General features: G+C 46.0%; 1 protein-coding gene across 9 annotated transcripts in view; it reads left to right on the forward strand.

The window, feature by feature from the left end:
* Positions 1 to 25,434, forward strand: part of LOC147011705 (uncharacterized) — a 55,107-nt gene that overhangs the window by 19,561 nt on the left and 10,112 nt on the right. For 8 of the 9 annotated variants that reach the window (XM_085858218.1, XM_085858217.1, XM_085858211.1 and 5 more), the window contains 7 exons: positions 9,722 to 9,986; positions 10,101 to 10,241; positions 14,957 to 15,135; positions 17,810 to 17,968; positions 18,290 to 18,535; positions 18,765 to 18,936; positions 24,070 to 24,637. In XM_085858218.1, the coding sequence (XP_085714344.1) occupies positions 9,724 to 9,986; positions 10,101 to 10,241; positions 14,957 to 15,135; positions 17,810 to 17,968; positions 18,290 to 18,535; positions 18,765 to 18,936; positions 24,070 to 24,637 (1,728 nt within the window). In that variant the 5' untranslated portion in view covers positions 9,722 to 9,723. Of the gene's footprint in view, positions 1 to 8,828; positions 8,849 to 9,721; positions 9,987 to 10,100; positions 10,242 to 14,956; positions 15,136 to 17,809; positions 17,969 to 18,289; positions 18,536 to 18,764; positions 18,937 to 24,069; positions 24,638 to 25,434 lie in introns of those variants that run through there. The other variant, XM_085858219.1, reaches the window with a different exon arrangement.

A 25,434-nucleotide genomic window follows, 5' to 3' on the forward strand; every position in this document is an offset into this window, starting at 1 on the left:
CGTATTCAGCACACTCACGAGCCGGGCGACTCCAGCATTACTACAACGTCTCAGGCGGCGCGCACACCTTATATCCCTTGCAGACCCGATGACCACGCCGACCCCTCCTCCCATCATCATGCCCCGCCCTGCATGCCCGCAGGCTACACCAAACTCCTCCCTCCTAAAACTATGATTATTAAATGATCACCATCATAATAAGCATAAACAACACGAAGGACTACGGTATAATAGTCGACAAGGCACAAAAAATGAAAACAGCGAAGTATAACAGCACATCACATCATATAATGCGTGAAAGCGAGCTCATGGAGCTGCCACGGCCACACAGCACCTCCCAAACTCTGGCCGCGTTACCGATATGAAGCAGCAAGGCGAAAAGCACAGCAGCCCTACACAGTGGAAACGTCCCCAGGCGGCTCATGCTGACATGGCCCTTGGCGAGGCCGTGGCAATCTCCCGAGCAAACCTCCCCCGGCACCATCAAACGCCTCCGGCCCACTCCCCCCAGGCAGACCCGACGTAGATAAACATTCCGAGGCCGGAAGCCCGCTGTCTGGAAGCCGTGGCGCCAGCGCCAGCCTCGATCGACCTTGGCTGGGGGCGCTGAACAGCGCCGCTGGCTGGACGCACTCAATGCTCCAAAACAACCCACGCATCACAATCAGTTGAGACGCCAACGCCCGTCTAAACGGCCTTGAGCGAACACAGAGAGCTGCGCCCGCAACCAGAGGTGGGGATAACGCCGACCAGCGCACCAGTCTTGGCTCCGAGTCGATCTCCAAGACCCACAGGGCAGTTAGACGGTAGCAATTCCATTTAAACCACACTTCAATCATAGGCTCGTTATAAATCACTACGAACATCATTCGAACCATTGCAAACTCATTTTTCCATACAGCGCGTTCTTTTGATAAAATCCCAGCACATGACAAAGCAACTACCCACGGCCCGGGACAATGGAAGGCCAACCCAACCTTTTTATTCGCCACCACCGCTCCCAAAGCCACCACATCACATTGATCATAATACAAATCCCATTGATTGATCTCCGCCAAACCCACTCTCACACGGGAACTGCTGGCATTTATTTCAACAATGTTAAACTGCATCACTAGAGCAAGGAAAAACAAATATGCAATGAACAGCAACCCACAACCCACATCACAAGTCCGTCTCTTGGTTGTCGACTCGATGTTGTGACTCGCGACTTCCTTTAATGCCACGGGCTCACCGCAACCTGTCGAAGCTGCCCGACCAACACCGGCGCGCATTTCCTCACTAACGCTGCCGAAACGCGGGAACTCATTGCGAGAGCAGATACGGCTCTCGCCGCTCCCGAACCGTACATCACCGCCGCAGGCAGCAACGAACGGCCGGTCCCGTTGCATCGACGCGGCTCCCGCCGCCAGAACCTCGCCCTCGGTACTCAACGAAGGCATCGAAGAGAGCACTGGCACACCTGGAGGTACGAACCGGAGATCCAGCCCGAGGTGCGCCAGCCAGTCCCGACCCAAAAGGGCGGGCCCCTCCCCTCGCACCACGAACACCGAGAGCCGGGCGCGTCGACCCCGGTAGCGCACCGAGACGTCGGCCCTCGCAAGCGGTGCAATCGCTTCACCGGTGTACGTGTACAGCGACAAGGCCGTCTTGACCAGGCGAACACCGCGAAGACCACGAGCTGCCTGTTCACCCATGACCGACACTGCAGCCCCGGTGTCCACGCAAAACACGGTCGGCTCGCCATTCACCTCGACCTCCACCGTGAACGGCGTCGTCATCTCCGAACCAACGGAAAACAGACTCAACCGTGGTTGCATCTCCTGCTCCGGCCCGCCGGCATCGCCATGCCCCGGTTGCAGGCCGATCTCCAGGTCACTGGGGTCCTCCCGCACCTCGTCATCCAAGACCCCAACGGAGGCCCCCGCCATCCGACACACGCTTCAAATGTCCCACCTTGTGACAATGCAAACACACGGTGTTCTTATACGGGCACATTTGTCGCAGGTGCGGACCCCCACACCCCCAGCACCTCTGGAAAGCCACTTCGCTCCCGGTGCGACCGTGCTGCGGTGCGCGCCCTCGTCCCGCACCGCCAGGCGCGCGTGCGACCTGCGGCACTTGAGTCATCGCGCGGACTCCGAGCTGCGCGACCTGCGGCACCTGCGCGGTCACCGCGTGGACCTCGGGATCAGCCGACATGCCCCAGCTGGAGCTACTCATTACGTCCTGGCCAGCGATGGTGCGGACATCCGTGAGTGTCTGCTCGACAGACGAAGCAGTCCCGACCGCCGAGTCGAATGTGATGTCGGTCAACCACAGGATGGCTGCTACCATCTTTGCGTCTCGCAGACCAGAAATAAAACGATCTCTGAGCCATGCCGGACGCTCCTCTGTCGTGAACTTGCAAGGCACAGCCGAATGCTTCACCCATGCTACGAAGTCTGCAACGCGCTCCTTGCCACCCTTAGCGAGGTGATCGAACTGGAACCGCGCGAGATGCAACGACTTCTCTGGCGCCAAGTGGGTCTTCATTTTCGCCACGATGTCCTGAAACGATAGCCCGTCATCACTGGGCTTATTTGGAGCCACCAAATCACTCAGCAGCCGGTAGTGCTCCGTTGATAGCGAGGCGAGCAAGATCGCCTTGCGTTTTTCTTCATCATCTACATCATTCGCGCGAAAGTAGCAACCCAACTGTTCAGAAAACAACTCGAATTCATCTCCCCCGAACACGGGTACGTGCCCATGCGCCGTGCCCCGACCTTCTGCCATGCTCGTGCTGGCGAGACCCCTGGCTCCGTAGCCTGGAACTGCACGGGTTATTTGCCGCCCTGCACACGCCGATCCGAAGATCCTCGTCAGCCAACTGTGGTGTACTGAATAGAAGATGCTTAGGAGACACGAGCGGGGGAACAGTCGAGCCGGGCTGTGTTGCACAAGCGCGAGCGCGGGCGTACTTTGCCCGCGGCTCTCCTTTATTGCGTATTCAGCACACTCACGAGCCGGGCGACTCCAGCATTACTACAACGCCTCAGGCGGCGCGCACACCTTATATCCCTTGCAGACCCGATGACCACGCCGACCCCTCCTCCCATCATCATGCCCCGCCCTGCATGCCCGCAGGCTACACCACAGGTACCTCTCTCACCTGTCATGGCACCTCAGCAAAAGCTTTCTGCGACTCATTGGGACTGACTCAATCGGTCAACTTCCCGACCCGGATCTCAACCAATGGTACTCCATCTCTTCTGGATCTGACTTTGACAAATTTCCCTGACAATATCTGCTGCTCTTCCTCCGTTCCAATCGGTTCTTCTGACCACGTCCTTGTCAAAGTGGACATCTCTCTGGCTGTCATCAGAGAACCACCTCACCGCCGTCGAGTCTGGCATTTCACTCAAGCCAACTGGTAGGGTCTCCAAGCAGCCATCAAACTTATAGACTGGTCTCTTATCACTACTTTCTCCAACATCAACTCATCCTGGGAATTCTTTCAAAGAAACTTGCTTTCCCTCATGCACAGATTTATCCCCTCTCGTCTTCAGTTGTCCTACCCTTCCTCCCGCCCTTGGTTTACTGAAGCTTGTGGCGAGGCAGTTGTCCTGAAACAACTTGCCTTTGCCTCATGGAAAGCAAACCCAACTGAGGGTAATCTCATTTCCATCCATAAAGCTCGGAACAAGTGTGTATCTACCCTCAGGAGAGCCAGAAAACAACATCTTTCTCATCTCAATAGGCTGGGGGCCAGTGGGATCTACCTTGCACCCCCCCCTTACACCCCCCCACGACAATTTTTCACTGATACCACAGTGTTCATATATATCCCAAGTATCAGAAAAAAGATGTTCCCAGAAAAATAACTCATTTGCACTATGCTTTATTAAGCTGTTTCCATTTTGCATGTAATTAAGCGATCCAAACATTATTCTACATCTCTGACAACAAAGGAAATATGTTCACTGTATTCCTTGACCCTCGAAACATATGTGTAGAATCCTCATTTACAAATTTCCATGGACCAGAAGTTGAGATATTTACGAAAATGAGAATTTCCTTAATGGCGGATCCTAATTAGCATATCAATGCATTTAAAATTATTTCCACTACTTTTACTCAAACAGAAAATAGTTATGTTTCCCTTAAACACCAAACAGCCATCATAAGTCGCAATTATGTATTATATCAGGCCCAGGTAATTAATTCCATTGATTAATCTGATTTCGCATGATTTTCGAATGATTCATTGTGTTTTGTATTTTATGCAAATTAGCCGACTTTAAAAAAATTCAAAAATTTTAATATATTTTTTGCCAACCTGGCTTGAATCTGGCAACACTTAAGTGATATTTTTTTGACAAAAAACTGACATGTGTGGTAATTACAAGGAAAGAAAATGGAAATTCTTGCATTTTTGTGGGAATTATTGTCTTTAAGTCAAATGTAATAAATATGCAAATGAGCTAATTAGCATAACCAAAATACATTTTAATACGAAACTGTATAAGCTTTAAATTTCCATCAATTTTGTGATTTTATGTTTACATTTCACAGAGATTTTGACATCTGGCCGATCTTTGTGAGATTCGTCTATTTTTGATTGGTTGCCATGGAAACAGCTTAATAAAGCATAGTGCAAATGAGTTATTTTTCTGGGAAAATATTTTTTCTGATACTTGGGATATATATGAACACTGTGGTATCAGTGAAAAATTGTCACGGGGGGGGGGGGGAGGTGCAAGGTAGGTCCCACTGGCCCACGTCTGAACTGAACTAAGTCTGAACTAAGTCTGAACTAAGTCTGAACTTTCAAACTTCTCTCCCTCCTTAAAATCCTGGTGGCATCAAATCAAATCTGCTTCTGGTGTATGTCCCCCCTCCATCCCTCCCTTACTTCAAATGGCCGCACTGCTGATACAGCACGTGAAAAGGCTGAATGCCTAAACTCAGTGTTTGCAGCTAAATCTTGTGTCCAAAACCCATCGCTTTCTCTACCCACCTTACCCAGTCGCACCCAACTGTCCCTGGACTCTGTGTCCTTTTCTCCTGACAAGGTGGAGAGCTTGCTGTCAAACCTCGACTCAGATTCTGCAACCGGTCCAAACGGCATCAGCCCACATGTCCTAAAAACTTGCTCTTCTGCTCTTGCTCATCCTCTCTCTGTTCTATTCACCCTCTCATTTGTCCAAGGTCATCTGCCATCTGCTTGGAAATATGCTAACATCACTGCCCTGCATAAAAAAGGTGCAAAAACAGATCCCTGCAACTACACACCAATCAGCCTTCTCCCAATCATCAGCAAGGTTATGGAATCCATCATCACTTCAGACATTAAATCCTTCCTCTTCTCCAAGGGCTTGATTTCCGATCATCAATTTGGTTTCAGACCAGGTCACTCTACCCTGGATATGCTGCTTCTGCTCTCTCAACAATGGATGGATGTCCTCAATGTCGGACATGAAATCAGAGCCATATCCCAAGACGTATCGCGTGCTTTTGACACCGTGTGGCACCCTGCTCTGCTCACCAAACTCTCTTCCTATGGTATTGATGTGGATTTTTTTTAACCCACCTTGTTGTGATCGTTGTCCTCCTGAAGGATTCTAACTGGCCGATTGTGGAATCCTATTTGACATCAGACAGAGTTTAACGTTTGTCCGATTTGATTATAAAATCCCACAAAAAACCCCATCGACACTGACAAAACTGATGTCCACACAAGTCCTTCCTTGTGAAACAATTTATTTCCTAATTATACACCATACACTTCTCACCCTTGTACAATGAACTTAAAAAAAATCCCCATTTGTTTGCAATATTATTTGGTTCTATTTCATTTATTCTTACTTAGTTAACAGTTAGACCAACCCGATTCAATTCACTTCTTCATTACATCAGAGAGTCTTATTCTAACTTGGTACTTGGTCAGTTCCAAGGAGTACGAGCCACTGAGAAACTATACTTCCTCACGTGCTCGTACTCAGAAAATGTGCCTTTCAAAACATTTTATACTTGCATGAGAGAGAGGTTGGGCGATATTCACCCAGACTGTAGACGTGTCCTTTAGACAAAAAGCCACTTCGTACATTTTCTAAGCAAAGGTTCATTTATCAGCTCGGTCACTCTGCTCCAGAACAACACATTTCTTATCATTTCGGGCAAAAGTCTTTTGGCCAGAAATGACAGCCAATTCAATTTGCAGCATAAAAGTTACATTTCTGAAACTCCATTTGTTGCAATTTAAAATACATTAATATAAATTTTTCCCCCACAGTATCCAAGGCCATCTCCACTCATGGCTCGCAGACTTCCTCTCCTGACGCAGTCAACGTGTGGCCCTAAATGGAGTTCCTTCATCCCCTCTTCCTGTCCAGGCTGGAGTTCCTCAAGGTAGCGTTCTGGGCCCTGTTCTTTTTCTGGTTTTCATCAATGATCTCTCCGATTCTCTGGAAAATCCTCCATATCTCTTTGCTGATGATGCCATCCTCTGCCGTACCATCTGTCATCCCTCAGACCGGCAAGCAGCAGCTTCTTCGCTCACTGCAGATCTGGATAAAATCACAAACTGGTCCAACACGTGGAACATGTCTTTCAATCTGGAGAAATCTCACACTCTCACGATGTCTCTCCGAAAGGACCATTTAGAAAACCCCCTTCCACTTTCTCAACAATCCTCTGGAAGAAGTCCTTTCTTTCAAGCTTCTGGGTCTCACTATCTGCCATGACCTTTCCTGGGAAAGCCACATTTCAAACCTCGCCTCCAAAGCCAGTCGCCGACTGGGAATCCTCCATCGTGCAAAGTCCTTCATCGGCCCACCTGAGCTCCTGACCACTGATAAAGCTTTTGTCCGCAGCCTGATGGAGTACTGCTCTCCCCTCTGGGCTGGTGCTCGTGCTTCCCACCTTTCTCAACTTCACACTGTGGAAACCAAAGCATTTCAGATCATTTGCATCTCCCGCAATGAGGCTGAGTCTTTGGGCCTCTCACTGCAGGTTGGTCGGTGGTCTTTCTGTCTTCTACCGTCTCCTCTCCAGCCTCGCCTCCCCTGCTCTCTCTGCGATTTGTCCCCACCACATTTCCACAGGGCGCTCAAGGTCCGCCAACATCACCCTTCTGGTAAAACTACCAAAATCACGAATCACTGCTCACCCTCACTCTTTCATTCCTCTTTTTCCCTGCCTTTGGAATAAACTCCCTCACTCTATTCAATCCCATTCTTCCCTCCAGGCCTTCAAAACAGATCTTCACCACCACCTCTTATCATCCCCCATCCAAATCCTCGATCTTTTCTACTCCCAATAATCCACCCAAGCCCACCTCCTTAAAATTCCCTTCTTTCCTCCCTGAAAGTCCCTGTAATTTCCATTTTCTATTCCTCATGTTCCCCACCCCATCCCTCTCCCTTCCACAGATCTCCTAATGTCTCTGTTCCCCACTGTTTTGTCCTTTCCACTCCCGCCCCTCTTGTCTCACGTCCCCCCCCCCCCCCCGCTGTGCGTTGTGTGTTCGCTCTCATATGAGTCTCGACAAGGTATACAAAAAAAGTCTTGTGGAAGTGCGAGAACATGGATCAGTATGCAACATAACAAAAGGAACAGCAGAAAGAGAAGGGGGAAATGCCAAAGCAGGGCCGAGGGAGAAAATAGTCAGAGAGGAACAAACAAGGGATGTGGGTAATGAGGTTGTGGGGGGAACGTAAGGAGTGGACAATATGTATACAGAAGCAATCTTTTTTTTGGGTGGGGGGGTGAGGGGGAGGGGTTGGGAGTGGTTTCACGGGTGTCAAAAAGATCATGGTTTTGGATGGGGGATGATCGGAGATGGTGGTGAATAGCTGTCTTGAAAACCTGAAGGGAAGAATGAGATTGAACAGAATGTGGAAGTTGGTTCCACTGGTGGGGGAAAAAAAGAGGAACAAATGAGGATTCCATAAAGTTTCGTTTTCAGAGGCAGGATTTAAGACTTCATCCTCATATTACGTATGCAAAAGGGAGCTGGGAAGTTTACAATTGAAAGTTTTGACAAAAATATAAGAATGGGGGAGGATAGGAGTGAAAAGGCTTTGGGAGCTGGGGAGGAAGGGAAAAGGAAGTCAGGAGAAAGGAATTGGGAAAGGGCTTGTTCCGTGCAGACTTAAGGAACAATGGGGGAGGGGAATTTATCCAGAGGCGAAGTGGTACGCATGTCCACATGGTATTTAATGCCGTGTTGCATTTATCGATTTATTGGGTGAGAAAGACCCCATTTTGGTATATACATATATATGTACACAAAATGACAAATTTGGCTGTGTAGTACCTGTAGGTATAAGAATACCTAACATTAGGGGACTGAAAATAAGAAGTGCTATTGTTCTTCAATGGTAAAACATATATGCAGAGAAATACCAACAAATAAAATCTGACCTTCTGCACTTGTGCCTCATATTCATCTTTTGATCTCAAATCCAAATTTCTTGAGTATGTAACAATCATGACAAATTTGACTTGGACATCGTTCCAATATTTATGGAGGGCGTTGTATATATATATATATATATATATATATATATATATATATATATATATATATATATATATATATATATATATATATATATATATATATATATATATATATATATATATATATATATATATATATATCCTCCACCAGTCTGTCTGTCACTCTTTAGCTCTGTCCCTCTGTCTGTCTGTCCGTCGAGGGCGGAGCTTTGTTGGCCTGACTCCACCCACAACTCCAACCTCAAAAATCAAATCGCCACCATTTTCGTAGCTCCTTATAGTCCTCAGGCCTATGGTGTACATTTAAAGACTGAGCAACTTATCTCTTTTTCATGAAATAAAGGTATGTTTGCATAATGCATAGGAAAGGAAATAGTTATGATTAATTGTTGAAGTCTTTAATCTAAAAACCTTTGGATTTTGCCCAAGTTGTCAAGGTTGAATATACAGTGTGTAAATACAGGACTTATAAACAAACTGTATTTGACATGTGCATGGACATGTAATTCACATGTTATGTGAATTAAATAAACATACGTGGAAAGTTATAGGCGACGGAATTCGGGTTGGTAGGATTTGAAAGTGGGTTTTTATTTTATTTATCTACTTTTAACAAATCTGGTTTGTTCCTATTCGAGAGATTGTCAAAATACACCAGAATACTGAGATAGACATTTATTAACGAGTAATGATCAGACGGTTCCAAGTAAGAAAACTTCAAACTCGGTGATTGTGGTGACGTGATATTAAATATGTGATGATCAATGAACGAATGCCCTTGTGCTTTTATGAGTGGGAGGAGGGGAAGGGGAGGGGAGGACAAAGAGTTGGGGTTCAGAGCAGGGGGGGGGGGGGTTGAGGAGTTGTGGGATGGGGAGGGTTTTGAAGGCTTGGACACCTCCCAACCCCCCAGGAGTACCCTGATCTCTCTCAATCTCACCCCTCCCCCCAACCCACTACCCTCTCAGCCTCATATTTTGCAAAACGTACGAATACGTAAGAAAAACTTTTATTGAAGAAAATGAAAGTCTTTCAACATGTATGGTCCTGTACAACCTGTACAACATGGTCCCTTCATGGCATAGTATAAAATTCAGTTCCTGCACTTCGTAAAGTTAAATGCAAGTCGCACCTTTCTGAGTCCAGGTTGGATGAGTCCTGGAGAGCAATTGGCTCAATTAGTCAAGCGCGTCTGTCTGTCCGTCCGTGGCAACAGGGATGTCTGCCGGGCTGGCATCAGGACGTTCAGCTTCGTGCCTGAGCGCAGAGGATTACGACCTGTGTGGAGACATCGGGGAAGAAGAGCTCATTGCCATCGCCGTAGAGCAGAGCCTGGAGAGGCACTCAGGAGGAACAGAGTCCTCCGGTACGAGAATGGAGGAATGGGGAGGACTCCGCGAGCGTGCGCCCCTTGGTGGCTCGCACCTGGGATCGACAGACCGTGCGTTTGCTCGTCGTCTCCACTGTGGCCAAGTCGAACGGTCTGTAGACTGTCATGTTTTTTTATTTGACTGAAACATTGAAAAGGAACACCTTTTTGTTTTTTTACGTGTGTTCCTTTAATGGAAGGTTGATGATCTGTCATTTTTGGCCAGGAATGAACGGTGTTCTGGTGTTGGAGAAGGGGAGCGAGCGCGTGACCATGAAGCGAGACCCACACCATGCTCACACAAACCGCCCTACCCAGACAGCCCATTCGCCCTGCTGTGGGCTCGGACGGGAGAGTTGACCCACGAGTGAGTACAAACCCAATGCCAATTTCAGACTGACAACATATTTCTGACCTTAACTAAATTTCGAGTCTCTTGTTGCACTGTCATAATCAGAATTGTGTATGATAGGTGATGAACACAATTTTGAGAGAGGTCAGGTCAGGTATGGGAGCATGTGCCAGAACAGCGCGTCGCTTCGTCCACTTTCCGCCGGTACTCCAGGGGCCTCCGTCTGGCCATCCCCTGGCAGATGCCAGGCCCATCCCCATCTCCTTGAGATGATGGTCAACCTGTTGCAACCATGAGGCACGTGGTCGGCCCACTGGCCTCCTCCACTCATGAGACTCCCTCGCTGAGAGAATCTGGTGAGCAGGATCAGCGTCAGGAAAACGAGCCGCATGTCCATACAGCCGCAACTGACGCTCACGGACTATGCAGGTAACAAATCTCATCCGAGTCTCTCTCAGCAACCGCTCGTTGGACACAAAATCCGACCAGCGATAGCCAAGGATTCTCCGAAGAGACCTGGTACCAAAGGAATTAAGTCTCCATCTCAGATCCTTGGTCAGAGTCCAAGTCTCGCACCCATAGAGCAAGACTGGAAGTACCAAGGACCTGAAGACTCGGACTTTCGTCCTCCCGCACAGGTACCGGCAGCGCCACACCCCATGATCCAGTGAATCCATGACCCCCCAGGCCCGACCCAGACGTCTATTGACCTCTGACTCGCAGCCAGCAGAGACATGAATATCACTGCCAAGGTAAGTGAATCTCTCCACGACCTCAACATCGTCACCACAAACAGACACAGACAGGACAGCAGCATCCAAGATGTCACCGAAAGCCTGGATCTTAGTTTTGACCCAAGAAACCCGTAATCCCAACAGCTCCGACTCCTCATTCAGCACCTCGAGGGCCCCCAAGAGGATGTATAAAGTCTCCGCAAAGATGACTGCATCATCTGCAAAATCAAGGTCCGAGATCTTGACATTCCCAAACGATGCACCGCAACTTGATCTCTCCGACATCCTCCCTAAAATCCAGTCCATACAAGTGCTGAAAAGTGTGGGGGCAAGTACACATCCCTGACGAACTCCAGTAACAACTGGAAATAAGTCAGAGATGGTACCACCACACTTCACAGCACTCTCAGTACCAGAGTAGAGTTCAGACATCAGATCGATCAGTTTTGGTGGCACCCCACGAAGACCAAGAATCCTCCAGAGGACATCCCGATTCACTGAATCGAACGCTTTACAGAGATCAACATAGGCTGCAAGCAGCCCCTGCCGAAACTCTCATCTGCGTTCGGTGAGGACACGAAGTGCAAGGATACGGTCAATCGTTAACCTCTTTGGTGTAAAGCCTGACTGCTCTGGATGCTGGTGCTCAAGCAGATGGTAGCGAACCCTATCAAGAATTATCCGAGCAAAGACCTTGCCCGGCACTGAGAGCAGCGTCACCCCTCGGTAGTTGTTGCAGTCTTGGCGATCACCCTTCCCTTTCCAGAGAGGGACAACAAGGCCCCTCTTCCAGTCAGTTGGGATGATGCCTGTGTTCCAGGCAGAGCACAAAACTGCATGCAACGACACGAGTGCAGCATTTCCACCAGCCTTGAGAAGTTCGGCATGGATACCACAGATCCCTGGAGCTTTGCCCTGTTTCAACTGGTTCACCGCAGCCTGTGTTTCCACAAGCGAAGGTGGACCACAGTTGATTCGAGGGTCAGCAACAGGGATTGTAACATCCTTGACGTCCAACTCGACAGCTGGGGGATCAGCCTGGTACAACCGCTCAAAGTAACCGGCCCAGTGGGCCTTCACTTCAGACTCCTCTGTCAAGAGCCTACCACTCTCTGCTCGAACTGCAGTGCTCCGAGGGATGGGCTTGGATGAACGTAATGTGCGAATTCCCCTGTAAGTGGGAGAGAACTCACTTTTTTTTTGGAGAAGGGGCAGCTACTTATCGCACACGCAATCCTGCACCCTCCGAACACCTGCTCCCCTGTCCCTAACTATGTGGCCATCAAACGTCTCTGCTTCAATCTGACAGGTCTCTCAATCCAGACCACTGCTGATAAACCAGACATCATCTCTTTAATAGAATCAGTCCTCCCACAGGACATACCTGACTTCTCAGTGTCTCTCCCTGGCTATTGTCTCCGCCAATTTGATAGGCCTGAATCAGCAGTGGAGTTGCACTTTACATAAATAACTCAATTTCCCACTGCCCTTGTACTGATTTTATACTTCCCAAACCCCAGAACTACCTTTGGCTGTGACTTCCCCTCTGCTCCCATCTCGTGTTTGGCTGTGTTGAAACGTCCTCCTCACAGTGATGACCCCATCTACTGTTCATCTCTATCAGACAACATGGACCAACTTATAACCACTTATCCCAACTCTATTCCTCTTATTTGGGGATTTCATTTGTCACCATGCTAATTGGCTGGGTGTTGGTACCTCTCTCACCAGCCATGGCACTTCAGCATATTTTGTCCCCAACCCCTCACTCTCGGTACCCATACTTCTCAGTCATACCCAACTGCTCCTGGACTCTGTGTCTTTTGCAGCTAAGAAGGTGGACACGTTTCTGCCAACCCTCGACTCTGATTCTGCAACTGGACCGCAATGGCATCAGCCCACATGTCCTAATAACCTGCTCTGCTGCTCTTGCACTTTCTCTTTCTGCACTTTTCACCCTATCATTTGCTCTTGGACATACTCCATGTGCTTGTAAATCAGCCAACATCACTGCATTACATAAAAACATTCAAAAATTGATCTTCTTAACTAAAGACCTTTCAGTTTACTTCCAATCATCAGCAAGGTCATGGAATCCATCATCACAGTTTATATTAAATCGTTCCTTTTCTCCAATGGCCTCATCTCAGATCACCAATATGGATTCAGACCAGGTCACTCAACCTTGCAGGACTTGCTGCTCCGACTCTCCTAAGAATGGAAGGAGGCCCTCAATGTCAGACGTGATGTACTATCTTTCAGGGCTGTCTCTCAAGACATTTCTCGAGCTTTCAATACTCTGGCATCCTGCCTTGCTCTCCAAACTCTCTGCCTATGACATCCAAAGCCAACTCCATACATGGCTTGCTGACTTCCTCTACTCTCATAGCCAACGTGTTGCTCTCAATGGAATCCTTTCATCTCCTCTCCCTGCCAAGGCTGGAGTGCTCTGGGCCCAGTCCTATTCCTGATCTTCATCAACGATGTCTCTGAATCTCTGGAAATTTTCCCTTTATATATTTGCTGATGACTACACCCTCTACCATGACATCTACTTAAGATAGACAGGCTGCAGCCTCTTCCCTCATATCAGGCCTTGAAAAAACCACAAGATGGTGAAACATTTGTAATATGTCTTTCAATCCTGACAAATCTCACTCTCTCTCTCTCTCTCTCTCTGAAAGGATAGTCTGGCAACCTTTCCATCTTCTTTCTTAACTGTCCTCTTGAGGAAGTTGAGTGAATATAAATCCTGCATCTCAATATCAGCCATGATCTTTCTTATGCAAACCACATTTCAAAGCTGGCCTCCAAAGCCAGTCACCGACTGATAATTATCCTCCGTCGTCCACAGTCCTTCCTTGGCACACCTGAACTCCTATCCACCAACAAAGCCTTTATCCACAGCTTGATGGAGTAGTGCTCCTCACTTTGCGCTGGTGCACCTGCCTAACACTTTGCTCACCTTGATGATGTGGAAACCAAGGCCTTCAATATTATTGGAATCTCCCATGCTGAAGCTGAGTCTATGGGCCAATCACTTTCCCATCGCAGACCACACCTCCTTCACATTTCCCCCACCCCTAAGCACACCTCCCTCCAAATTTCCAGTTTTCCTTCCTGAGATTTTCCTTCTGTATCCATCCTGTCCACCCCATGCATGTTCTCCCACCCCTCAACCCCCGCCCCCTGCCCCACACATTGCTTGTCCAAATCTCCCTCTGTTTTGTCCTTCAACCCTGCTGTTGGTGTATCCACCCCCCTCTCTTTCTCTATACTGTTCCTTTTGTTCTCTTGCATCCTGATCTGTTCTCACTCTTCCATGAGCCTTGACTGTATACACAAAAAACCCCTTTCACCCTGTTATCATCTTCACTGCACTTCCTTTTCTCAATTTTCAAATTTGTCAACATTTAGCCCCCCTTTCCCTGGGAGTATGTAAAATATGGATTTCCCTTATAGACTATAATACTCGGTTTCCTTCTGTAGTTGTCATGGTAGAGTTCTGCCTGTAATGTACAAGTCATATATATTCCATACACAACCATTGCAGAATTTTATTGTACTCCAACCCCAACCCCCTCTCTCCTCTCCCTATATTTTTCCAATAGTCTTTCTCTTCCACATCAACCACCTGGACGCTGGACGCTGGACCCCACCACTATTTCAAATGTTCATAATATGTAAATTTCCCATAATGGTAGTTCTGTTTGAGCAACACCATGAGAAAGCATCATAGCTTAGCTGGGATGAGGATTCCAAGGGGTTACAGACTGACGGACCAGCAGTGGTTTTAGGAAAAGGGGACTCAATCCCATACACAAGCTCAACTCTTAGAAATAATTTTAAACTTGCCCAATATGCTGAGTAAACGAGTAAATTTGGCCTATACTCTTCCAAAAAGCAAAGGTGTGTGTGTGTGTGTGTGTGTGTGTGTGTGTGTGTGTGTGTGTGTGTGTGTGTGTGTGTGTGTGTGTGATGTATGGTGTGGTGCAGGGACAGGCTGAATAAAATGAACCCACTGTGGAGGGCGATCCGGCAGGACGACTCAACAGCACTATACGCCCTAGAAGCAGAAGGGATCGATTTGGGCTCGGTGTTGCCCAATGGTCTGCACTCACTTCATGAAGCTGCATGGAAAGGGAGCACTCGTTGTCTCCGCATCCTCCTGAAAGGTGTTCTTAGGCCCACAAACTGGAATCACGCAATATCACCCACTCCCAGCAATTCCGAATCACACATGAGGTCGTCCCTCAATAAAATAAAAAAAAGAAAGGGTAATGAAAGTAAAGGGAAAGTTTTTCCAGTCCATTCCTGTCCAGATAAGATGTACAGGGTGTCCCAAAAGTAGTGTAGCAATTTTGATTTTGACTATTTTGTAAATGCTAATGCCTAACAATGTAATTTGTCTTTTCTCCCCCCAGATCGATGCTCTAACCCTGGAGAAACAGTAGATGGGCAGATCAAGAACATGTTGCAATTGTTGAACTGTACTTTATGAATGGAAATTCAATTGTGCAGGCGCAGCGATCCTACAAACAGATCACTGCACTACTTTTGGGACACACTGCACTGTTCAGGACAGATGACAGCAAACACAACAACAACATGATTGGTCATCTCAAACAATCTGCATTATATAACAAACCATCTTCGAATGGAGGGGCAGCCAAAGAGGAGAGGATATCAAACCAACCACATTTACAGTACCTATAGAAAGTCTACACCCCCTTTCAACATTTCCCCCTTCTGTTCTCTTATAGCCTGGAATTAATTTGCATTAAAGAAGACTTTTTCCACCTTTATTTACCTGATCCAACCAAGATATTCTAGTTTTGTATTTTTAATTAATTTTCTGAAATTTGTAGAATTTGTTTTTCATTTGGAAGTTGTGGGTTACGATGTGTAAATAAAGGTGGAAAAAGTCTGAATTAATGTCATTTAATTCCAGGGTACAAGGGAACAAAAGGTGAAAAATTTGAAATGTGGTGCAGACTTTCTATAGGCACTGCACATACATCAAATATACGAACACATGTGATGTGTGTGTATATATATATATATATATATATATATATATATATATATATATATATATATATATATATATATATATATATATATATATATATATATATATATATATATATATACACACACACACATATGCAGTGTCCTGCAAAAGTATGTATTTATCCCCCTCCAAAATTTTCACATTTTGATACCACCTGAGCTTATTTAATGATGCTCTCAAATCAAATTTAATACATCGAGTCTTCACAAACGAGTCTAAAGTGATAAAGCTAAATAATTCAGATAAAATGTGAATACGTTAGATTAACAGAGAAAATCAGACGATTCTCAGTTGCATAAGGATTCAAACCATTTGCCTAATTAAACCCTAAATCATTTCAGGAGAAAATTATTTGTTTGAAAGATTAAAAAAAATAAGTGTAATGGGTTTTACCTGTGTGTAATAAGTGGTTTAACTTAAAAATTAAGCTCCCCACTTATCTGAAGAGATTTATGGTGTAACTCACTTGGTCAACCAACAAGGCAAACGTGAAGACCAAAGGAGCTTTTTGAAGAAGTCAGACATAAAGTGGTGGAGAAACACCATTCAGGAGAGGGTTATAAGAAGATTTCAAAGTTACCCATTGTCCTTTTGAGTATGGGGAAATCCATCAATAAGAAGTGGAAGACGTATCATACCACTCAGCAGCTGAGCAAGCAGGAAACTGGTTCAGGATGTCAATGTAAATCCAACAATGACTGAAATATCTGCAAGGCTCTATGTCCGAGATGCGGGTCAGTGTTCATCAATCAACAAAATCCCTTTCCCTTCACAAAGCTGGCCTCTATGGACAGGTGGCAAGAAGGAAGGCATTCCTGAAAAGACGTCTCTAAAAGCTCGTATGGAGTTTATAAGAAAGACACCTTAATGATACTGCAGGCATGTGGAGAAAGGTTTTATGGTCAGTCGAGACTATTATTGAACTTTTTGGTCTAAATTTAAAACATTACGTCTGACGCAGGCTGAACACTGCACATCACCCAGTCAACACCATCCCCACTGTTGAGCATGGTAGTGACAGCATCATGTTATGGGGTTGCTTTTCATCAGCAGGGACTGGCAAACTTGTCAGGATAGAAGGGACAATGGATGGTGCAGATACAGGAGAATCCTTGATGAAAATCTGCTCGAGTCAGCCATGAATCTGAAACTGGGTAGGAGATTCACAATGCACCAGGACAATGATCTGAAACACAAAGTTAAAGCCACACTGGAGTGGCTGAATAAGAGGAAAATAAATGTTCTTGAGTGACCCAGTCAAAGTCCTGACTTCAACCCAATTTAACATTTTTGGCGAGACTTGAAGATTGCAGTTCATCGACGATTCCCATCAAACTTGGCCGAACTAGAGCAATTTTCACGTGAAGAATGGGTAAAGATTTCACCATCTCACCATGGAAAGCTGGTATTGACCGACCCAAAAACACTCATAGCACTCATTGCTGCAAAAGGTGCTTCCACCAAACACTGACCGAAGGGATTGAATACTTTTATGACCAGTGAATTTTGATTGGTGCGTGTTTTTTGCAGGTATTCCTGACATGTAACCTCCGACAACGACAACAGTGTTTAGTTTGATCTGTTCAGTTATTAATAAAAATATAATTTGGAAAAATTGATTCTACATAATTCATAATTCATCGAAAGGTGGCATTATTGGTATGGGGTGAATACTTTTGCTTGATCATTCAACTTAGCAAGAAATGAAGAGTTTTATAACACGACATCATATGCCACACCTGACAATGCCTTCTATTAACTACATTTCTCCACAGAAAAAAAAGAAATGGTTAATTGCCGCTCAAAAGGGAACGACACCCCGTTGTCCCTGGCTGCCAGCGCTGGCCAAACGGAGTGCATGAAGATGCTGCTGGCAGCCGGTTCTGCAACCGAATACTGCAACAGTGAGCTACTTGAAACGCCTCTCTATAAAGGTATAAAGGCTGTTTTGAAATCAAAACACGTTAAAAAAATACCCCAATTCACGACACAGGCAAGGCTCAAGTCTGACATTTCGACCATCGAGTGGTCTTCATTTTGTTTTGAGTGCCGAGTGATATGCATTTGGTACTTAAACCTTCAGTTCTGGATGAAGACCACTCGGTGGTTGAAACAGCTGGGATCCAACCCTTGCCAGCTGGACAGATAGACTAGTTGATGGTGCATTCATTTTTTAATACGGCTACTCCCAGGTACAAGCGGTATTTTGAGACGTATCAATTACCGGTGTGTGCCTCCACACCTCATGTCTTCAGTGTGTGAAGGAAGAAACATTAAGGCTGCTGGAATCTTGTTGAGCCACGGTGCAAAAGCAAATGCCCGTAACCACCTTGGAAACACACCTCTGTATGAGGCTGTTTCTAAGGGGAGCCTCCCACTAGCAGAGATTCTCCTGGCAAATGGAGCGCGACTTGACATCAGAAACAAGTTTGGGGTATCGCCTCTCTTCATTGCGGCGCAGTGCGGGTGCTTGGATATTGCGAAGCACTTCGTATCACGGGGTAAGAGCAGCGCAGCGACTGAGTGACAACCCTCCCCTTATCGTTCTTTTTTGGTTTTTATTTCATCTTTTTTTGTTGTTAATGCTTCTTACATCACTAAAGACACCTTTCTCTTTGTAGTGAATAATTATATCATCTTTCACACCTTGATGTTTATTGTTTGTAGTTCTTGTTGAAATGGAAGTCCCTGAAGCCCAGTAAAAAAAAAACCTCTTTTGCTGTGTTGTAGGTGCTCATGTGAACACAAAGGCAAAGGATGGAGCCACGGCACTGTACGAAGCATGCAAAAATGGGCATGGCGACCTTGCAGTGTTCCTGTTCCAGCAGGGAGCAGACCCCAACCTTCCTACCATGGAGGGTCTCCTGCCATTGCATGCTGCCTCCAAGAGTGGCTGTGAAGAGTGAGCAATTATTCTTATCATACCACAATATATCTTCTAGCTTTTTTAATGGCCCCAATTATTCTCGACTTCTCATGGGATTCGCCGTAGGCAACGATTCTAGACGAGTGTTTCAAGAACTGAGTGGTCAGATCTGACGTTAGACTGGTGGCAATTTGACATTTGGCCAGATGCTGGCATTAAGTTGCCTAATCTCCGCAAAAGACACCATGGGATGATCCACCAATGCCCCCCAGTATTGGCAGGTGGGTCGTGTGGCCTTAAATCCTTCCAATTGACAGTGCACACATTGGTGCCTTGCTCTGCATGCGAAACACCAGGATGACATTGTATAGCTGGGTCGAGATTCAAACCCAGGCTGGACAGGTCAAAGGTGAGTGCACATACCTCTAAGACGTCCTACCGGCCCAAACAACATAATCGTCCACCATCAGTGTCACAGGGTTAAGGATATTCATCACTGAAGGTAGGTTCTTGATAAGAGCTTAGAGCATGCTAATGGGTTATGCCACTCGACTCGGCCTCAATCTCGAAGCTTCAAAAGCCAGAACAAAGCAAAGTCTCATGATCACGACTCACCTCTTTGATGAACAAGTTCCTTACTTCCTTTGACATTCAGCATCATATTGTTTCACTGAGCACATTTTGATAGTGGATGGTAATAAAAGTGAGGACCGTGTGGCAAATATGACACCTTGAGGGGGGGGGGCATAATAAGTGTGATCAATGTACAAGGAAAGTGCCGGCAAAAATCTTGCAGTATGTCCTAAGGAAGAGACTTTTAGAAGGTTAGATGACCTGGGTGTCGGAAATTAGAAGGTAAACGATGGCAATAGGCTTTACATTTGAAGCCATAGAGATGATACGTATGAGGACAAGTCTGATAGATGAGCTTCTGCCTGTTACCTGGTGAGACCTAATTCTGAAGAGTGGGCTCAGTCCCGTCCACTTGGCATCTGAAAATGGTCACCATGACATACTGACCATGCTTATGAGTGTTGGCTTCCCTCCTGTCTCCATATGAAGGTGACCCCACTGAGGTTTGCAGGAGTAAAAGATGATCGGAACATCATCTGGATGTTAGCATGTGCCGAACGGGCCGAGATCCACTGCAAGCAAGCACTGTTCGTGGCTGTGCATCACCAACATCTGGCTATGGTCTTCCTATTGTGTGACTATGGAGCAGACCTCAATCAGCAAATCTAAAACTTTCCCAAGCTGATCCCATGTGAAGGTGGGAATAATTGGGGCCATTGAGGAAGTAGTACCAGTAGTAGTAGTAGTAGTAGTAGTAGTAGTAGTAGTAGTAGTAGTAGTAGTAGCAGTAGTAGTAGTAGTAGTAGTAGTAGTAGTAGTAGTAGTAGTAGTAGTAGTAGTAGTAGTAGTATGATGATTAATATTGCTTCAGTCGTCACCACAAAGCAGAGAAAATGAAGTCATTCAACCTGAAATCTGTAAGATTGATGCACAAGTCTTAAGTTTTCAAAACACCATGTTATTTCCAGCTTAACATTTGCTTTTATGATGTCACAACCAAAGAGCGATCTTCAGAATAGCATTTTTAACACGAGGTCACATTTTTCTCCGCTTACTATGCAAACAAACATTTTAATCACACATGGCACGTCTATGCACTGCTTGGCAATGTCAGGACATTCCTTTAGCTGCAACTCAGTGCGATAAGAGCATCATTGATGTCTCGGTTAAAAACATGATTTCTGACAATCTCCCTGAAACATGATAACGAACAACCATCCCTGGATTTTAATCATGTTTTTAACTGTACCTTCCATTCACATTATCATGATTGCCATATCTCTGGTGCATAACTTCTCGTGATGTTCCTACTTTGGCCGCATCTTTCGGCGAGTTACATCAGGACACGGTTGAGTGAACCTCACAACCATCCAAGAGTGGTGAATTGTCGTGCTATTTTCAGAAACGTTTCCATATATGAGCATAAAGAGTGTGATGGGTATTATTAAATGGAATGTTCAACTGCCACTGAAGGGAGCAAAAAAATTACCTGTGTTATCGTTGTCCTTCCCCAAAAAAGGTCTTGCAATGATGTGCATTTGGTTCAGAAAACACTCTTCTTCATGACTTCTCACAGGATGGCCTCCAGGTACACACATTCACCTCCAACCTGTCTGGCCTGGGATTGAATCTCAGCCAAGCTAAAAACTGCAATCTTGGTTTTTAACAGACAGGGTGATTCATCAACGGGTGTGCCATCCTTCGGATGGAAGCTAAATGGGAATCCCATCTGCTAGAATTTGTTGGTGGACGTTTAAGATCCCATGGTGTCCTCCGTGAAGAGTAGGTGAGCTTTCGCTGGCACCATGGCCAAGCAACAATTTCCGACCCAAACCAGCGGAGGGCATTGCATCAGCGGCACAGCTACACCCTCAACCAATGATGCTACCCCATAACCTTATGTTGCTTCCGAACAAAGAATATTCTCCTTACTAGCAAGTTGCTCGTGCCCACACGGAATTCTAAACGGGATGGGGATGGAGGCGGCAAAATTACAAATGGCATCTTCTGCCATTGAGCCGGCAAGCTGGGAGCAACAATTCACGTGAATTGCCACATCTGATGAAATTTAAATGCTCTAATGGTGGCGAGGTGCTCCATTTCAAACTGTTTGTTCGATTTATGTAGCTTTTCAATGCCTAGGGTCCGCAATGAAAATTTGTATTGGTGTCAAAGGCCTAGGCATCAATTGCACATTAGTCTCCTTATTCCTACACTTGGAGCAAGTTCCATAGCCTGGTATTGGCTTAGTGGTTAGGATGGCTGGATTGGGATGTTAGTGTCCTGAATTTGAGCTTTGTTGGCTGCTCAGTTAACACCAGCTGGAGTAGATTCAGCCTGTCATCCATCTGAGGTTGGTGAAATGAGTACAAGTGTACTGGTATCAGGGCACAGCACCGACACAGCTGTGCCCCAACAAAATGATAGCTACCTGGCAGCAAAGTTGTCATATGCAAGAAGGAGAAGCAGAAGAAGGCAGGTTCTACATGTCCCTTTACATTTACATTTCTCAGGATGTTTTTCTTTCATTACTACTTAACATCAAACTATGGACCGCTCTTTTTGTCTCCTGCCAAAATCGGAAAATTTCCTTTCGGCCTCGATATTCCGAACGAACACCACGGCCTGTTTTTAAAGCACTTGATTACAACCACCAGCTCACCTGTTTCACGACACATTCATAAAAGCCTTTTACACCTTTCGTTTTGACATACGAAAACACCATGTGTTCTTTTGGGCTCACTCGGTTTTGAGCTGTCTAACCTGGGTTTGAATCCCAACACAGCTATGAACTGTCGTCCCGGAGTTTTGCAGGCAGGGCGATTCATCGATGTATGTGCCATTCCTTGGATGGATGTGAGACCTGGTGTCCCATCAGCCGGAATTAGTTAATGGACATTAAAGATCCTACGGTGTCTTTCGTGAGGGCCCTGTCACACCTTGACGTTTTAGCCAGCGTATGGCAAGGTATCAAAATGTATGTAAAACGCTGGCGTACGCTGAACTATTGATGTTTTTTTTTTTTCCAGTTTTGGACCTATTCATAACGAGTTGGACGAATGCATAACGTATTAGTAACGTACACAGAAAGTTTCGATAACATATAGATAACTTATACCAACGAATGCTGAGCGTGTTGTCGGTGTTCACAACCTATGCCCAACGATAGTCTAACTTATGCATAGCGCGGCAGCGTATCGCCGACGATCACGTGGCATAGCCTATTAAAAGGCTGCAGCTCGACGATTCAAATCATAACCGCACGAGACATCGAAGTGTCAAGCCGCTGTCACACCTTGACGTTTTAGCCAGCGTATGCCGACGTATGAAAAATTTGCTGAATACGCTGGCACACGTCGAATTCGTTTTGGGTAAGTTTTGTATACGCTAAGAGCACACTGAAGCACGCTGGCATACGTCGTCGTACGCCGAGTACGTCGACAAATTTTCAGCATGTTGAAAATTTTTCGACGTATGCCAGCGTATGACGCACACGTTCCACATATGCTGGCCATAAGTTGTAGGCACGTTACGCGATCGTTGACACACGTCGACACACGTTACTTGTAAGTTACTCATAAGTCGAAACATCTCGAGGTAATGTTTAGTGTCATTGTTCCAGACTCCCTGGGTTTTTTTTTTTCGGCATCACGGTGATGTTTCCCTGGGTTTTTTTTTTCGGCATCACGGTGATGTTGCCACTTCGATTTCTAGTGCGGTTATGATTTGAATCGTTGAGCGGCAGCCTATTAATTATATTATATTATAACCGCACTAGAAATCGAAGTGTCAACATCACCGTCATACCGAAGAAAAAAAAAAGAAAAAAAACCAGGGAGTCTGGAACACTGACGCTAAGCATTACCTCGACGTGTTTTGACTTATGAGTAACTTACAAGTAACGTGTGTGGACGTGTGTCAACGATCGCGTAACGTTCCTACAACTTATGGCCAGCGTTATGCGGAATGTGTGAGTCATATGTCGAAAAATTTCTAGAATGGAAAATTTGTCTCACAGCTCGGCGTACGACGACGTATGCCAGCGTGCTCTTAATGTATACAAAACTTACCCATATGTATTCGACGTGTGCCAGCGTTTTAGACAAATTTTTCATACATCGGCATACGCTGGCTAAATCGTCAAGCTGTAACAGGGCCTTTAAGAGTTGACGAGCTATCACCAGCACACTGATGAAATTACAAATTCTTGCCCTGAATTCCTGTGTCGGAGTGCCGACCCATTCAGGAGTGTAACCCCAGCCAATAACCTGCTTTGGCAGAACCGATGCTCTGTGTAGAGCATGGTACATGATGATGTGTTCAGTTGTACTCAAAAGGACTGCTGCATGAAACACTCTCATATGCAGTAAGTCTTCCACATCACTTTTGTAAGTATTCCCAGCTCTGCGTCAACACTTCTCATGTTGACAGCTGTTGTGTCTTCAACTAGAAAGTATTATTAAGATTCTGTATCAAATAATTCAAGTTTTATTTGATGTTTTTTTTTCCAAGCAGATGAGTGCTCCACGCACTAAGGCACAATTACTATGATTGTTGTTATTCAAACCATCCCCTCTAATGATCTTTCTTTGTCAGTGTGGTGTCCTTGCTTCTCCCAGTTTCCTGTCGAGAGATAATTCAGAAGAGTGGGCTGAGTCCCGTCCACCTGGCAACTGCAAATGGTCACCATGACCTGCTCGCTATGCTTTTGAGTGCTGGGCTATCCGCAAACTCACTCCTATCTCCAGATCGCTCGCTGCACTACGAAGACCGTCGTATGACCCCACTGATGTTTGCTGTAGCAAAAGGTGATCAACACGCTGCCCGGCTGCTACTATCTGCAGGGGCCGAACCTGGTCTGGATCCACTGCCACCGCTGTTGGTGGCTGTACGTCGTCAAGATCTGGCTATGGTCTGCTTACTTTGTGACTATGGAGCAGACCTGAACCAGACTGTAACAGGACATGCCACTGCCTTTCCTCCAGCACTCATGTTCTGCACCATGGACCTGCACACAATGCACTTTCTGTTGCGTCTTGGGTGCAATGCTCGTACCTGCTTCTCTTGCTCTGGTGAATCAACTGCGCATTGGAAAGATGAACACTCAGAAAGGGATGTAAGGCAAGCAAAGTCCAAACATCGCAACCCACTGCAAGTCATGCAGGTAAGGAAGTGTCAGGGATGGACCTGTGGAGTTATTTTACTCAGCATGGTTAATTCCAATTGTTCGACTCCTAACTCCATGGCCTAAAATAACCAAAATGGCAGAATGGAAGGAGCCAGATATGTTTGCACACTGTATGCTGTTGTACTACCTGGAACTTTCCAAAAGGTGTAACGTACAAGGCTCTATGCTGCATTACAGCAGTATTACCGCAGCACATGGATCGGTGTTGTGTACAAGGCTCAATGCACCATCCATAGTGTAATTTCTAGGCTGAAGGACAGGATCTCAACTGGCAACAAATTGGGAGTAGTTTGCCAATCAACATGTAGAGACTGACCAATTCTACATTGGTTAAAATGGAAAGAATTTGAAACAAAAGCGGGACAACCATGGAAGAGCAATTAAGCTTTGAAGGTGACAGTTGGCCAGAGTGCAACATTGCTTGTATTGTGATGTTAAAGTCGTTTGGTCATTCGCAGAGGAATTTAGACCTGTGGTTCAGAGGGTTTGCATGAGCTGGACCACTAATGTGACACGTGCGTGCATACCAAAACATATAGAGTGTGATGAGCACTCCACCAATCCCCATTGGACACAGTCATACACCAAAGCGCTACCGCCATCTGAGAAGGCTCGGCTCGGTGACTATCAAACAGACAAAGATTACATGGTTAACATCAGTTAAACAACAAACGGAGCCACGAATCTGGATTTCATACTTATTTACCCTCATCAGGATGGCACACCAATAAATATCTAGTCATTGATAACCATCTTCATTGATTTTACATCAG

Source organism: Eptatretus burgeri, chromosome 15, assembly GCF_056783735.1.
Source record: "Eptatretus burgeri isolate ZD-2024b chromosome 15, Ebu_testis_v1, whole genome shotgun sequence".
NCBI classification, from domain to species: Eukaryota; Metazoa; Chordata; class Myxini; order Myxiniformes; family Myxinidae; genus Eptatretus; species Eptatretus burgeri.